Raw genomic sequence first — 12,173 nt, forward strand, 5'->3', positions numbered from 1 at the left:
CATGCAAAGCAGAACCTTCCACAATGCGGTCATCGGGTTTACCCTCTCGCATCGTTTCACATCGTGATTTCCCTGGTTAGCGTAACATGGTTTATGAATGAAATCGTGTGTATTTTTATTATAACCCAGTGGTGGGCACGTAATTACATGGAATATGAAAACTTTTCGGAAACATTGCAACTTTTGTGAATCCGCCGTTAGATAAAACGCACACCAAACACAATAACTTGAGAACGTTAATGAAAACAATTTCAAGGTAATCAGCTATTTTGGAACTAACCTTCTGTCCGTATGAGTGGGCCAGTGGCTCCTCCCGGATCTTCGACATAAAAGTCTCTAAATGCTACTGGTATTCCCTTGTCCCTTCACGTTCTTGTGTTCTTTTTGACATAGATATTATCTTGCTGTTGACCTCCGGTAGGCTAGGCTTCGAGGCAGTCCGTCCTAACGTCATGTTTTTAATAGATAAATAAAACTCCTTGGAGTCCTATTGGCAACCACAGAAAGAGTCACGAAGTTTCCAACAAAAAAGCAACAGTTGACACTTTTTGTATGATTGTAAAAAATATGCGTATATATGTCCACGGATATTAAAAATATGCGAGGAAACAAGGGTAGAGTAGATGTCACCACAACAAACTGCTTCATGGGGATATTCAGCTACATATGGAAATAAATTGTATCTCAGATGGGATGCACTTTCAAACTGTAAGTACGTTAAACCCTTAAATAAATTATTTATGAAAAATATGTACATGTCTTCAATAATGCAACAACTCATCTGACAGTAAACAGATGATTAATAAAAGACAGTACACTGAGACGAAAATACCCATTTGATTTTTTCGAAATCAAACAAATCACTTATTCTACACGCCGTTATTTTCGTTAGTCATTGCATCTCGGTTAAGGCCTACCCGACAGATCGATTAGACTCCTGCCTCCCAACACCCTAATCCCTCGACAACAAACTAAGCGCACAAGTAATTATTTCTAGTCATGCTGTAATCTATCACCACTCGACTTTCCCTCTGCAAAGAGGCCGTGCGTTTCAAGTTAACATTATTTTCAAATGCGATATGATCCTCAGATGTGCAAATACTGTATGTTTGTGTAGCTGGTGTTGATGAAATAATTCCAAATATTTACGTTTTGAAACGTGATAATCAGATCATCGGATTCTTGTGTAGTAAAATTGCAATCATCTCTTCAAATTGCCCCTGTCGCAACAGCGTGTTGATCATCTGCGGAACAACTAAACATGAAGGTTGGAGTTTACGCTCTGGGTATTTTCTACACCAAAGTGAAAGCCTACAATAAAAACTCTCCGAACGAAAACTCCGTCTAAATGAATCACTGACTAACCGAACACTCCCATTAAGCTATAAGTCTGTTTCTCTTGCGTCTAAGCAAAGAGCATAAAGGGATCTTTTGATGTCCATGTTGCTGTTTGCTTTAATGTTCGCCTTTTCGACTGGTGTATTAGCCTCATCATTGTTTTCCACGTCCCCCGTGGATTTCAGGGAAGATTTGCTGCGGCTCCGTTTCAGTTCGTCACAGGGGCTCGTGCGGCCACTGTTGGGCTCGTCTTTTAGAGACGATTGATCTTGGTCAGTTTCCCGGTGATAAAAGTAATTGAAGTTGGACACGATTACAGGCACCGGCAAAGCGATGGTCAAAACCCCTGCTATGGCACACAACGAGCCGACAATTTTGCCCCCTACAGTCACGGGCCTCATATCTCCATAGCCAACAGTTGTCATGGTTACCACAGCCCACCAGAAGGCATCGGGGATGCTGGAGAAATGGGACTCGGGCTCATCTGCCTCCGCGAAGTAAACGGCGCTAGAGAACAGGATGACCCCAATGAAGAGAAAGAAGATTAAAAGTCCGAGCTCTCTCATACTGGCCTTCAGAGTCTGCCCCAGAATCTGCAATCCCTTCGAATGTCTGGATAGCTTGAATATTCGGAACACTCGAACCAGTCGAATCACCCTCAGAATGGCCAGGGACATGGCCTGCTGCCCATTGTTGTTGCCTTGCCCCTGTTGCTCCGCCAGTTCTGTGCCCAGCGTTATGAAGTAAGGCATTATAGCCATGATGTCTATGATGTTCATGATCGTTTTGGAGAACTCGGACTTACTTGGGCACGCGAAGAATCTCACGATTAACTCGAAAGTGAACCATATCACGCATGTAGTCTCTATGATGAAGAAGGGGTCGGAGAAAGTGTGAGACGGCCGAGTCTCAGTGGCGTTGTCTGCTCTGCTGGTGGCTGGCAGTTCCCTCTCGTCTCGGAACTCGGGCAGCGTCTCCATGCAGAAAGTGATGATTGATATGGTGATGACCAGCACGGAGACGATAGCGATGCCCCTCGCTGGGCTGGAGCTCTCCGGGTACTCAAAAATGAGCCATACCTGTTTCTGGAATTCATTCTGTGGCAAGGGCTTTTCCTCCTCTTTAATGAAACCTTCATCCTCTCGGAACCTCTCCATCGCTTCTTCCCCCAGCTGGTAAAACCGAATTTCGTCTGCGAACACATCGATGGACACATTGACAGGTCTCCGGATTTTTCCCCCTGACTGATAAAAATAAAGTATTCCGTCAAAACTTGGTCGGTTGCGGTCGAAAAAGTACTCATTTCGAAGTGGATCAAAGTACTTTATCCTTTTGTCGGGGTCTCCCAGTAAAGTGTCCGGGAACTGATTTAGGGTCCCAAGTTGAGTCTCGAATCTCAAACCAGCAATGTTGATCAGCACCCTTTCATTGCTCTCGTGTTCTAAATCCATGTCCAGCATGTCTTCGTCAAAGAGATGGGGGCTATGATCCGCCCGCAGAAGCGCGTCCATGGCGTTTTCGCTGCTGCTGAAGGTGTTGTTCATGTCGTTTATTTTCCACGATCCCGGCTGCAGGCTGCCGAGGGTGTTCAGCTCATTACCGTAGCCCTCGTTGAGCCCGGTTTGCGCGAAAGGCGCTTGGGGGAGATTCAGCGCGTTCGAGCAGGCTTCGCTTGCGCTGCCTCCGCTCCCCTTGGCCCCACCGTTCTCAAAACTTACCAAGGCTATCTCCATTCCGGATCCATTAAATATTCATCTGTAAAGACTTGGATAGTCGGGCCAGAATATTCCCTCGCTGTGCACACGCTCCCCCAGCTAAACAGATCAGCTCCAGATTAAACTGGATATAATCCAAAACGCCCTCCTCCCCCGTAATAATAATACATATATGTATGAATAAAAACGACTAAGCCAGCGCGAGCTCCGTGGTCTTGGTAAAGTAAATAATACCATAAGAGGGGGGTGGGGACCCGGATGAGAAAGTAATGATTGTTCCTGACGTCAAAAGAGCTGTTCTGCCACTGCTGTCAGGGAATCCTTTGAAAATGTTTCTCGGTGTCAGGCAATCTGTCATTTCGAACCAAGAGGGAGGGGGGTGGGAGAAAAAGAGGAGGGCTTCAGCTGCGAAGTGATCCGAGTCCGTGCGTTTTTACGCCTCTCAAAATACCCTCGGCTTTAAACACATTCAGATCTGTGGAAGAGTTTCTGTTGCAATTTTTTTCATTATTTTTTACTAATATTTTAAATATATTTATGGGCAAACAAAAATTGCTTCTGAAGTTTTTTTTTCACAAGACTGACGATAGAAATGTTAGATTTCATGTGCTTGGCTACTGTGTTTCTTTTAACAATAAAGCATGTCTGAAGTGTTTTGCCAGATTGATAGACAATTTGTTGCTTGTTTTCTTCAGGGGTAAAGAAACCAGCATATGCAGTCTACCTTAGAAATGCGTATGTTCCTCTATCTTTAGTGCCATTCTGCAAATTGTTTCGTATATTTCGGGAAACGGCAGATGGGAATTGTGTTTTATGTGCTGTGTTTCAGCACTGACGCAATAGTATGAAACCCACGCAATAGTATGAAAACTACGCTGCTTGTAAGACCACTTATGAGTTGACAGGATCGCGATATTTTTGCGTTGCAGTACAGTGCGTTATAAATTGTCATTGTGATGACAGAGTGTAAAAAGTGCTCCTTGTTGCTTCGTTTCTACCATTGATATTTGCCGTGATAAGAAAGCCAGGGTCAATGCAGTGAACGTTTTCAATGTATTGTTGCATAAATGGTAGCACCAAGGTTTTGAGCTTTTGAGTCTGATGTCTAGATGCCCCCACAGATGTCACTCAGTTCAGGAATCCTGGTAGCCCTTGGCTCATTCCCTATGTTTATAGTCCATTCTTTCCTGATCCACCAGAGCAAAATCCATTTAAAATGTTGTTGTCGCCCCTAGAAACACACACACACACACACACACACAGAGCAGTAATGCAGCCACAGTGGACTTCATTAAAGAGCAGCTTTCCTGCACTCAGAGGCCAAAGGACTAAATACGTGAAAGAGGATGTATTTTGAAGACACTAAGACGTGGGCTTTATACACTCTTATTGAGTATAAATATTTGCCTTTTCATGTTGTAATCTTAATCCCTTTGCTGAATTCTGTGCAGAAGAAACAACAGGAAAGCCTTCAACATCCTTCAAATGCCCTTAAGGATAAGAGTGGTTAAGAAAAGGTAGATAGACAGATATTTGCGCAGATCTCCTGTTGTATCTGTTGATTGTGAGCCATTGAGATCCTGAAAGATGCTCAGTGCTACTGGATCAGCGCTGGGTGCTGCTAGTCAGTTCTAGACCTTTTAGTCCTCTAGTTGTTTGGCCCACTTCAGTGCTTCGTGGTCAAACCCTGATTAGGACACAATGGGTCAAATTGTCAAAGAAGGCAGGGGTGAGTGCTTAGCTCCAGTGTTTAAGCTTCTTAGCTGTGGGAGGTCAGAGCACTAGACATAACCTTTGACTTTTTGGGTTTTGCAGTGTACCCAATGGCCATTCACAGAAACACTACACCACGGATCAGGTGCTGTAAAATACCATTATATTATATTTCTTATTGAATGAGCGAACACAGATATCAAGAGAGAGTTAAAATAAGCTATATTTTACACATTATCCACTTGTACAGCTGGATATTTACTGAAGCAAATCAGCTGGGCTACCTTGCACAGGGGCTCCACTGTAGTGCCCTGCCATGGAAGTTAACGTGCAGCCTTGCGAGGCCAGATCCTCCACTACTTCTGCCCAGAATGGAGTAAGTGAGGGTCAGTATGAACACCTCTGTGACACGCCTCCCTAATCCCAGCAGTGAATTAGAGCGTCAAAGACAGCTCCATCTACCCGAGAGTGGCAAGCTGTCGGCAGCATGGCCGGGTGCTGCTGATTGCTTTCGTTAGAAGATGGCTCGCACGCTGTGCAGGGATTATATCCGGGAGAGCTTTCTGGGTTAACCCTCTGAGGTCTGCTTCAGCCCAGACGGGGGTTCACCCACACTCTCACCCCCCAGCTCTGCATCACACATGATGCCCCCTCCCTGCTCTCTGCTCACGCTTCTCCTTTCCGGATGAGAGACACCAAAACACACAGATCAGTTCATTTCGGCCAATCAGTGAATGGGGAGGGTGGGGGTGTGGCAGTGATGGGGTGTGTAGCACACAGCCTTTGAGCTCTCGTTCCTCGTTGTGGTTACCCTAACACGGGCTCCCCAATTTCCACCAGTTTGAAAGTAGCAGTAGCATGCTTTTTAAGAAAAGAAGAGGAGAAGGAAAGACCAGAGAGGTACACAGCATCTCTGGGTAAAAAGCAAAACGAAGAGTCAGGCCATTAAACGAAAAGCCGAATGCCCTGGTGCTGTGAGTGAGGATGTTTCTGCTGTAGATGCCATACCCACTGCGATGCTATGCCACCCTCTGTGTCCTAGCAACCAAGGGACTTCTGCTTTTGTTCTTTTGTGCTGAGCTATTTGAGTGAAATAATGACCAGGCGATGACTGGCATCTGTTTTTCACCATCTGTTCCGTTCCAGATTCCTGAGGTGCCATAGCGCTATGAATCAGGCACTCTGACCCTTTAAAGATCATAGATGTGTTATGTAATCACAATAAATGCTCACAGGCACACACATACACAAACACACACGTGCTGATTTTAGCGTCCATATAATAGGAGATACTATGCTGCTTTGGTAACTGCATTATTCTTCTATATGCCAGAAATGTTTATGAGTGTATAAATAAGTTATGTTATATAAGAACAGAAGCCTGAATTATGAAAGTAAATTCATAAAAAATTAACTGTAAGTAAATGAAGTAGAGAGGGACCATTTGTCTTTCATTAACAGCATGCACGCAAATGCTTTGAAAATACAGATTTCAGTGTTCTGCATATTTAATCATATCCATGGCTAAGTAGAAATAAAACATTATATAATATACATATTGTTTTTGGCTGAATTTTATTTTTATATTTTAACATGTAATCTCAATGACATTGCACAAAGTCAGATTGTTGCCACATGTTGAATTATATTAACTTCAGATCCAATGTGATACATGTAGTTATCGGCTGATAAATATGATGAAGCCAGTTTCCGGGAGTTGTTGTGTATGGATAATACAGACAGATGAAAAATGAATTCAAAATCAAAATAAGCTGCTAACAAATCATCCAGTTTAATTAATAGTAGGTGCTGATTGTTTTGTGGCAGACAAGGCTTGTCGAGTCAGCTACAGTCTTTGTAGTACAGCTACCTGAAAGTATCTATGTTCATTCTGTCTGGACAGCACCAGAAGAGTCTGCTGCATTTACAGTGAGGTTTATATAAAGAGTGAGTTCAGCAGTTTAGTCATCATTGTCGTAGTATGTCTGACTCCGTAAACAAGCAGCTTGTTAAATTATCATGTCACTGCACCACTGGCAGAAAAGGGTGGTTTAGGCAGTTGTGTGGCACTGTGGCAACAGGGCTTGGAACCCAACATTTGCCGGTTCAGTTCCCAGCTGGGCCACTGCTGCTGTGCCCTTGTGCGCCTTACTCATCCTTGATTGTCTCGGTATATACCCATCTGTACAAGTTGACAGCACTTCAAAATTCCAAACTGTGTAACTCTCTGGATAAGCGCGTCTGCCAAACAAATATAATGATATGGAAAACAAACAGTTGGTACATCTCCAGTGCCAGGAGTGAAGACTGCTGTGACACACACACATCTGCACACACACATACACACACATGCATTCGTGAGCTGTACATTTTCATCTCACAGTGAAGCCGAGTACGAGATCCGAGGAGCGTGTCCCCCGAGTGTCGTTTGTGCGCCGTGCACAGGTGTGAGCAGTGGTGCCGCGGCAGTGTTTGTGATTGGCTGCTGCACCTGGTTGTCGAGAGGGAAAGCCCTGCGGAGGCGCACCGGCTCCTCTCCCGTTTGCGCTGCCTCTGGAGTGTGAAGTGAAGGGACGTCGCGTGTAAACGAGTGCAGGAGAAACCCGCCCGCACAGAGCGGGTACCATCCAGAAAAGGCTCTTACAAAAGACGCAAACGTGACCTATTTAAAAAGGTTACTTTCTTAGCCCTTCCGGATTAGGAACAAAGCAGCTAAATTCATCCGTTTCGTCACATAATGCTTAGGCCTGATTGGTGTCTTATTTTCCCTGGATTAGAATATAATCAGATCGGAATTAAACAAGGACGCATTCACTGTCTGCTAAGAGTAATTGGCCCATGGCAATCCCATGACTGTATGCTTTGATGTTAGGAGATGCTTAGTTTTCTCTTTCTCTGTTATTTTTGTTTTTTTTATCACTGCCATACATGTTTTATTTCTCATGAGTCTCATATAAATATCAATTAAATATCAGCATTGTAAGTCTTTTCTAGCTGTACACATGGTGATTTGTCTTCACAAAAAACTAAATATTAAACATTATGTTATATTCAGAGTAATATTATTTAGCAATTTATTTGTTTGATGCCGCAAATATTATGCCAACAGTCAACATCCCATCCTTGGGGTTTAAATGGGGTCCAAAAGCCATATAGATAAGTCCTTCCTTTTTTCTCTTGTCTGTTTTCATGATAGTCTTGATTGAAAATGATGTATCGTGTATCGTGTACGTAATGCTAGGCCTGTCTTCTTCACACAATTTTCAGTATGCAAAACAAACCAGGGTGATGTGGTGTTACAGGGGATGGAGGAGGGCTGGTGTTTTTGGTCTGTGTGCAGGCTCCAGGCTGAGGCGCATGGCCACTCTGGCTCTGCTGAGCGTGAGAATGCTAATGTCTGCCGTCTCTGGTCTGTGACGCCGGTCGCTCAGTGCCTCGAGTTCCGTTGCCAGTCACAGAAGGAAACTGTTACCATAACAACAGGTAACCAGTAACAACCGGCATTATGATGACATTTAAATTAGACCTCCTAATTACAGTGGAAGAATTCTATGCTCAGATCCTCACTCTCTGGCCCAGCGATAAACAATGAACGTGGTGAACAATGGTTGTGATACACTGAAGGCATATAGATGCCTAGGAGTCTGGCAGATTCAATGATGTATAGTGTGGAATGATGCCAGCTGTTGCCACAACCACAGGCTGTACCTTTCGGCTTAGGGATGTTAATAGGTCATTGATAAGATTGATCTTTCATTTGAAATTTTCTTGAGACTGAAACTGACCCCCTCTTTTACACAGTTAAATGACTGATATTGATCCAATATTAGTTCAAATGCCCCATACCTCATGCATCATTGCTTTGAGCTGTTTTTCAGAAAAACTTTATTTTCCCAAATAGATTCATGAAAGTGATGATGATATTTGTTCATTGAAATGTGGCGCATTATTCGAGCTTAATTCACTGTTCCAAGCTGCTTCAAATTGCAAGACATATATCATATCATATCATATATACGGAACTGTTCACAATTGACAGATGTTGTCATCCTTCTATATTATAATCCATGTATTCATTTGTTTATTGAATCACTGTTAATCCAGAGGTGTATCAGGAAAGCCCAGGCGCATAACACACGACGTCAGTATTAAATCCCCCATAGAAAGAGGCTACTGGGTACGAATATCAATGATGGTGATTATAGTGGGACAGATTCATTCAGCATGGGACAGATTCATTCTGCCTACAAGCAATGGGGTGACTGTTGTCCCTGTGAGGAAGATTTTGGCTGAGATAGTGTTGAAAATTTGACCTACCTTCTGTTTGCTAATTATAGTATTTGACTGTAGCAGGTGGGAGAACGTTTTGGTTTAACCCTGCTCTTAAATCACTAAGTGTAAGGCTGTGAGTGTGGGATTTACATGTTGGGTCAGACACTGCTGGGACCGGCTTCTGTGGGGGGGGTAGGAATGTAACGTCCAGTCCTGGGGAGTCACATATCCTCCCAGTGGCCTTTGACCAGCCTTTCCAGTCCTTTTTTACTTCCTCTACACAGTCTCATTTGAAGAATGAATACATTCTGCAGCACAAAATACAAAACAAACATACTTTGCTTCTAACGCTTCTAACGCACCTGCATGATTATCATACATTTTGCATTGTGGATGGAACTCTAAATAACAGCACTTAATGCCACAGTTTTCTACAGACAGCTCCATTATCTCTCAGTGCTCAGACACTAGAGATGCCTTCTGTTTCCAGAAACTCATCCAGGATCAATATACCCAGTTGTGACCCACTATAACAGGGGTGGCCAAACCTCTGTGTTGGAGCAGGGAGAGATCTAAAACATGCAGGAGAAGTGGCTCTCTAGGAGAGGTTTGGCCACCCTTGCACTATAACTTACAGTTTGTACAGTAATGGAAAAACTCTTAGTGATCCAGGGTCTGAAGTTGGGACAGAGTGTATCTTCATCAAGCGCACACTATATTTATGGTTTCTCGTCAGTTCGGGCTCAGGGAATAAACATCCTGACTTTCAGTTCAATAAAGTGTGTACAGCTGTAGTGATAATGACTAGCATTCTTTTATCATTTACATACCCAGGGGGAAAAAACTTCCACTTAGGTCATTTTTTGAACAAAATTGTTAGAGAAATGCTGAAGTCTATTTAAATTTTGCACAATTGCAGATTTTGTGGGATTTGGTGTTATGCCTATGCTGTTGTGTCTGTGCTGGGTGTTGCAGGGGTGCATATTCATCTTCCTCTCTGCTGTCCTGTGTTGTATATTCCTTTGTTAACTCTGCACATTTTGTAATTGGTTTTTGTTCTCTTTCAGAACTAAAAGGGCAGCACAGTCCTGGCAGCGCTTGTGGGGGATTGAGTTTTGTTTCACTGATGAGTAAAACTGCACCAAGAGGTTAATGTTAAGTAAGGTGAATGGGCCTCTCAGTACTGAGCACATATCCATATGTGACCTTTCACCTGATATTTGTCAAGAGAGATTCTGATTTGCCAAGTGCAAGCTCAGTGTGTTTTCCATGCAAATTCTTCTCCTTGCACACTTTTATATTTAAAAAAAACCCTGCAGTACTGGGAATAATCTTTTTTTATTCCTATGAACAGCATCTAGTGCACACACTGCTTGGGGTTAGTTGACCGTCCTGTGTTACTGACAAACTAGGCCTGTAACATTACCTGAAGGAGGCACACCGGATGACGAGCGCTGCAATGTGCGCATGGGAAAATAAGATGCTCTGAGCTCTCAGTCAGGGAAGGATAGGGAGGGAGGATAAGTCACTTGAGTTAAAAAAGTCTTGACAGCTAATGCCAGAGTAATCAGAGGAAATGAGACAGCAACTGCAAATGGGGAAATCAAGGACAATTGGGTCACGTGCGTCATCTATTTAAAGCTCCCCGTGTCACTGATGACATCACATTACATCATCTGTTTGCTGAGCACTTATGAGGCAGGACTTAGAGTCTGTATTTGCACACTTCAGGTGTACAGCTGGCTGTTTGCTGAAGCTGTTTAGGTGAAGTACATTGCTCAAGGACATGATGCTGGTGTCCTGCCTGGGGTTTAAAGCTGATACCCTCTTGTCCCAAGCCCAAGCAAAGGTGCTTTTCATTAACAACTCTGAAAATCCCTAAATTACTCATTAATTCATTGCTGGTGTGTTCCTCTCTGAGAAAGAAGGAGGTAATCAATGTATAATGTGTCAGTAACATGTGAGAGGAGGCAGGGAGCACTCACTGTGAGGCCAGATAACTGAGGCAGGGAGCACTCACTGTGAGGCCAGATAACTGAGGCAGAGAGCACTCACTGTGAGGCCAGATAACTGAGGCAGGGAGCACTCACTGTGAGGCCAGATAACTGAGACAGGGAGCACTCACTGTGAGGCCAGATAACTGAGGCAGGGAGCACTCACTGTGAGGCCAGATAACTGAGGCAGGGAGCACTCACTGTGAGGCCAGATAACTGAGACAGGGAGCACTCACTGTGAGGCCGGATAACTGAGACAGGGAGCACTCACTGTGAGGCCAGATAACTGAGACAGGGAGCACTCACTGTGAGGCCAGATAACTGAGGCAGGGAGCACTCACTGTGAGGCCAGATAACTGAGGCAGGGAGCACTCACTGTGAGGCCGGATAACTGAGGCAGGGAGCACTCACTGTGAGGCCAGATAACTGAGGCAGGGAGCACTCACTGTGAGGCCAGATAACTGAGGCAGGGAGCACTCACTGTGAGGCCAGATAACTGAGGCAGGGAGCACTCACTGTGAGGCCAGATAACTGAGGCAGGGAGCACTCACTGTGAGGCCAGATAACTGAGACAGGGAGCACTCACTGTGAGGCCGGATAACTGAGACAGGGAGCACTCACTGTGAGGCCAGATAACTGAGACAGGGAGCACTCACTGTGAGGCCAGATAACTGAGGCAGGGAGCACTCACTGTGAGGCCAGATAACTGAGGCAGGGAGCACTCACTGTGAGGCCGGATAACTGAGGCAGGGAGCACTCACTGTGAGGCCAGATAACTGAGGCAGGGAGCACTCACTGTGAGGCCAGATAACTGAGACAGGGAGCACTCACTGTGAGGCCGGATAACTGAGACAGGGAGCACTCACTGTGAGGCCAGATAACTGAGGCGGGGAGCACTCACTGTGAGGCCGGATAACTGAGGCAGGGAGCACTCACTGTGAGGCCAGATAACTGAGGCAGGGAGCACTCACTGTGAGGCCAGATAACTGAGGCAGGGAGCACTCACTGTGAGGCCGGATAACTGAGACAGGGAGCACTCACTGTGAGGCCGGATAACTGAGACAGGGAGCACTCACTGTGAGGCCAGATAACTGAGACAGGGAGCACTCACTGTGAGGCCAGATAACTGAGGCAGGGAGCA

General features: G+C 44.7%; 1 protein-coding gene across 1 annotated transcript; it reads right to left on the reverse strand.

Moving 5' to 3' along the window:
- Window positions 1–882: 882 nt before the first annotated feature.
- LOC118772142 (potassium voltage-gated channel subfamily A member 1) lies at window positions 883–3,360 on the reverse strand. The gene has a single exon (XM_036520415.1). The coding sequence runs from the start codon at window positions 3,069–3,071 to the stop codon at window positions 1,383–1,385; it is 1,689 nt and encodes a 562-aa protein (XP_036376308.1). The 5' UTR covers window positions 3,072–3,360; the 3' UTR covers window positions 883–1,382.
- Between the last annotated feature and the right edge of the window lie 8,813 nt (window positions 3,361–12,173).

This window comes from Megalops cyprinoides, chromosome 25 (assembly GCF_013368585.1).
Source record: "Megalops cyprinoides isolate fMegCyp1 chromosome 25, fMegCyp1.pri, whole genome shotgun sequence".
In the NCBI taxonomy this organism is placed as follows: Eukaryota; Metazoa; Chordata; class Actinopteri; order Elopiformes; family Megalopidae; genus Megalops; species Megalops cyprinoides.